The 4,452-nt window shown below is 42.0% G+C and overlaps 1 protein-coding gene across 1 annotated transcript in view; it reads left to right on the top strand.

Annotated features, from left to right (window-relative positions):
- ZNF18 (zinc finger protein 18) overlaps positions 1-3,885 on the top strand; it is a 21,727-nt gene extending 17,842 nt beyond the window's left edge. The window contains exon 7 of the mRNA XM_005875410.2: positions 2,600-3,885. Coding sequence (XP_005875472.1) covers positions 2,600-3,384 — 785 coding nt within the window. The 3' untranslated portion in view covers positions 3,385-3,885. The remainder of the gene's footprint in view (positions 1-2,599) is intronic.
- Positions 3,886-4,452: the final 567 nt, after the last annotated feature.

The raw sequence follows: 4,452 nt of genomic DNA, 5'->3' as shown, positions 1-4,452 counted from the left end.
GAGAGAGAGAGAGAGAGAGAGAGAGAGAGAGAGAAACATCTATCGGTTGCCTCTCTCGCCCTGACCAGGAATCGAACCCATGGTATGTGTCCTGAGTGGAAACCTAACCACAACCTTTTGGTATATGGGATGACACTTCAATCAACTGAGCCACCTGGCCAGGGCAGGATGGGGAAGGTTTTTATAAGTATAAAAGCAATGAAAAAAATCATTAAGGAAAAGATTAATAGACTTCAGTATATTTAAAAAGAAAAAACCCACAATTTTTATAAAAATAACCCCAAGCAAAATTAAGGTAACCAGATTGGTGAAAAATATTTTTTATGAACATGACAGATAAATTATTAATATTCTTAGTATATAGTTAATGCAGGTTGATAAAAAAAATGATTTTCCCAATAAAAATGGACAGCAGTCTTGGAGTATGAAAAATAACTCATAAATGTGAAAAAATTCATCTTTTAAAAATTAAAACTTATAACAGTGAAAAATCATTTCACTGTGAAAGATATTTTAAAAATATTTAATGCATCGGTATTGAACACTGTTCTTCACTCTGCCCAGTTTCTCAAACCAGAGGGTGGCATGGTTGTTCTGGAAATCAATTCGTCAGTAAATGTCATGAGCCTTAATGACAACATTTATGTCTGTTGACATAGTAATTCCACTTCAAGGAATCTCCTTTAAAGTATTGGTCAGAAATGTGGGTAAAAATTTATGAATCAAAATGCTATCCCTGCATTATTTATACTTGTAAAAATAAAACAAACAACAGATATCCATAGTTGGAGAATTCTTAAATAAAATATAAGTTTATCATGTGTTTATAATGCCATCTCCATGATGGACCATTATTCAGCTTTTAAAATGATACTTATAAAGGCTTCTTTAAAGGTGAGAGAAAGTACCTTTGCCATATGAGAAGAATATGTGGTAAGGCTTTGTGAATTAACAAATTCAGGTCTACTTCTCTCGCACATTCCTGGGTCGCTAGCAGATAATCTGGAAGACAAGTATAGGAAAGAGAAAGGGAAATAGCTTCATTAGATCTGCAGGAATAAAGTAATTTATAAAAGCTGAAAATAAATTTCATCACCAAAATAAAATATATGCGCCATTAACTTGTAATGACCAAAAACCTAAGCTATGATGAAAAAAATAAAATTTCAGCTGTTATATACATGAGTTAACAAAGCACAAGCAAATGCTGGATTGAAGCAAAGATTCACTTTTATGCTACAGCCTCACTGTACGTTAAAACCATAGTAAAATGACACATTGATGCATTTCATGAATTTCTGGGTTCCTTGAGAAGGGGAGAATCCATGTGAAATTGATAAAGACCACCATTTACAATTTAAATGCTACAAAGCCAGATATAGAACTATATATACAACATATCAATTATGTCAGGTGAAAGCACATACATATATACATATGTATTGGTTAAATAAAGACTGGAAGGAAATGTATACTCATAGTTGTTACCTCTGGGTTGTGTGATTGAGGTTGATTTGGTTATCTTCTGTATACTGTTCTCCAAATTATTTTTAGTGATCATATTTATCTTTTACATATCTTAATAATAAAGAGCTAATATGCTAATTAGGCCAAACAGCCAGATGACCTTCCGGACATCCTTCTGGACAACCTTTCGGACGAAGCAGGGGCTGTGAGGGCCGGCCGGGGCTGCGAGGGCTGGCCGAGGCAGTCAGGGCTGCAAGGGCTGGCCGAGGTAGCCGGGGCAGCGAGGGCCAACCAGGGTGGCGAGGGCTGGCCGGGGCTGTGAGGGGCTGTGAGGGATGGCTGGGGCTACGAGGGATGGCCTGGGCCGTGAGGGCCGGCCGAGGCAGCCAGGGCTGCAAGGGCCGAGCCCCTTGCAAGAATTTTGTGCATCGGGCCTCTAGTAATCAGGTAATAACCAGTCATTTTTAAAAATTGCACTCATATAATACCCTTGCTTTTCTGATTCTTAATAAAATAGAGCTACTATATGACCTAGCAATTCCATTTCTGGGTATTTACCAGTATCTTCAGAAAATGAAAACACTAATTTGAAAAGATATATGCACCCACCCATGGTCATTGCAGCATTGTTTACAATAGCCAAGATATGGAAGCAACCTAGGTTTCCATTGACAGATGAATAAAGAAGAGGTGCCCGTGTGCGCACACACACACACAATATGGAATATTACCCAGCCATAAAAAAAAAAAATGAAATCTTGCTATTTGCAACAACATGGATGGACCTAGAGAGTATTATGCCAAGTGAAATAAGTCAGAGAAAGACAAATACCATACGATTTCACTTATATACAGGATCTAAAAAACAAAACGAACAAACAAAATGAAACAGAAACTCTTAGATACAAATAACAAACTGATGGTTGCCAGAGGAGAGAGGGTTTGGGGGAATGGGTGAAAAGGGGAAGATTAAGAAGTACAAACTTGCAATGATAAGTCATGGGAATGTAATGTACAGCTAGGGAATAGTTATTAATATTGCAATAACTATGTATTCACTGATGACCTTTGACATATGGATCAGAAGGTAGGGCATGCCATGCATTGAACTATTTTAAATCTTTTCTTTCAGGAGATAGACAGGAGAATGACAAGGAAAACCTAAACTTGGAAAATCACAGGGACCAGGAGCCTCCAGATGCCCCCTGTCGCGCCTCAGAGGAGGCGCCTGCTCAGGCTTCCCTGAGTGGCCTCTTCACTGAAGAGGAGCCGAGTCGCTTTGGAGAAGAGAATCTCCCTGAGGCTCAGCAAAGCCTTCCAAGCGAGGGAGTAGGGGAGCAGCTCTCTCCTCAAGAAAGGAAATCTGGGAAGCAGCGAGGCCGTCAAGTGCCTAAGCCTCATCCAGGGGAACTGTCCGTGCTGTGTCTTGAGGGGAAGAGAGAGGCCTCGCCTAAAGGGCAGCTGAGAGCCCCCATGGCCCAGAAACTGCCCACCTGCAGGGAGTGTGGGAAAACCTTCTACAGGAACTCTCAGCTTGTTTTTCACCAAAGAATTCACACAAGAGAGAAATACTTCCAGTGCCTCATCTGCAGAAAAGCCTTCAGGCGGAGTTCAGACTTCATGAAACATCAGCGAATTCACACGGGAGAGAAGCCCTGTAAATGTGACTACTGTGGGAAAGGCTTCAGTGACTTCTCCAGATTGCGCCACCACGAGAAAATTCACACAGGAGAGAAACCCTACAAGTGTCCCATCTGCGAGAAGAGCTTTATTCAAAGATCAAACTTTAATAGGCATCAGAGGGTTCACACAGGAGAGAAACCTTACAAATGTTCCTGCTGCGGGAAAAGTTTCAGCTGGAGTTCCAGCCTTGATAAACATCAAAGGACCCACTTAGGAAAGAAGCCCTTTCAGTAGCCACGCGCGCTTAGCCCGTTTCTGTGTCCTGGCCCATTTGAAACACGTAGCTCCCCAGGAGGAATTAGGTCTCTTAGCAGATATCCCTGCTCTCTCTTATGCCTGGATGAGGGAAGAGAGTATCTGGCCATGGGTTTGGACTTGGAGAATGTGACGGCCTGTGGATTGGATCTCATGCTGGTTTAATTTGTTGCTTCTGCGTCAGGAGACAGAATAGTCTTTGTCTTTTATTGCATCTGTTTTTGGGAAGAGATGGGAACAACCTCTCACTTGGAGGTCCCATATTAGAAGTGCTACCTGGGAGGAGGTTAACTGGATTAGCCGCAGTTGCTGTCATGGGAAGCACCTGGGATCGGCCCTTTAGAGCTGGGGTCCTGGAGCAGGCCATCTGTTACAGAAAGGGGGCATAGAGGACCAGGAGCTCAGTGTGTTCTTTGTCATATTGGTGCAAAATTAATGTCCTGTCCCTCTTTAAAAATAAACTTAGTAGAATCACTCCTATCTTCTTTGTGTCTGAAGTTTCCACTGTGCGTTGGCTGTAACTCAAAATGCATTTTCTCATAGAAGACCCTCAATGGTAGATCATCCCACACAAATGCATCAAGTTTATCAAGTAGCTAGATGTTGGTAGGAAAGTGCTAGCCTGGTGCTTGGGTGTGAGAGTTTGGCCTGTGCTGGGCACTCCTGGTCTCAGGTAAGTCTGTCCTGGTGTCCTCTTTCTGAGCCCACCTCCCACTTGCTTGCATACCTCAAGCTGCCACCCTTTCTCCTGGCGTCTGCTTAGGCCAGTGGTCGGCAAACCGCGGCTTGCAAGCCACATGTGACTCTTTGGTCCCTTGTGTGTGGCTCTTCCACAAAATACCACGTGCGGTATTTTAAATATGAGGGAAGCTTTTCTCAACAGGTTTCAGGAATTCAGAAACAGCAAAGCGACGTTAGCCTTTGTTAAAAAACCTCAATGCTACTGTAACAATTAAACTTTCCTCCCTTTAATATTGACGTTGGCAACTTTGAAATGCAATTGCTGGATTTAAAAAACAAAGAACTGTGGAACTCGAAATTTGAAAG

Source organism: Myotis brandtii, unplaced genomic scaffold (assembly GCF_000412655.1).
Source record: "Myotis brandtii unplaced genomic scaffold, ASM41265v1 scaffold461, whole genome shotgun sequence".
NCBI classification, from domain to species: Eukaryota; Metazoa; Chordata; class Mammalia; order Chiroptera; family Vespertilionidae; genus Myotis; species Myotis brandtii.
The sequence above is the reverse complement of the archived record's forward strand: the minus strand, read 5'-3'. Positions and strand labels throughout refer to the sequence as shown.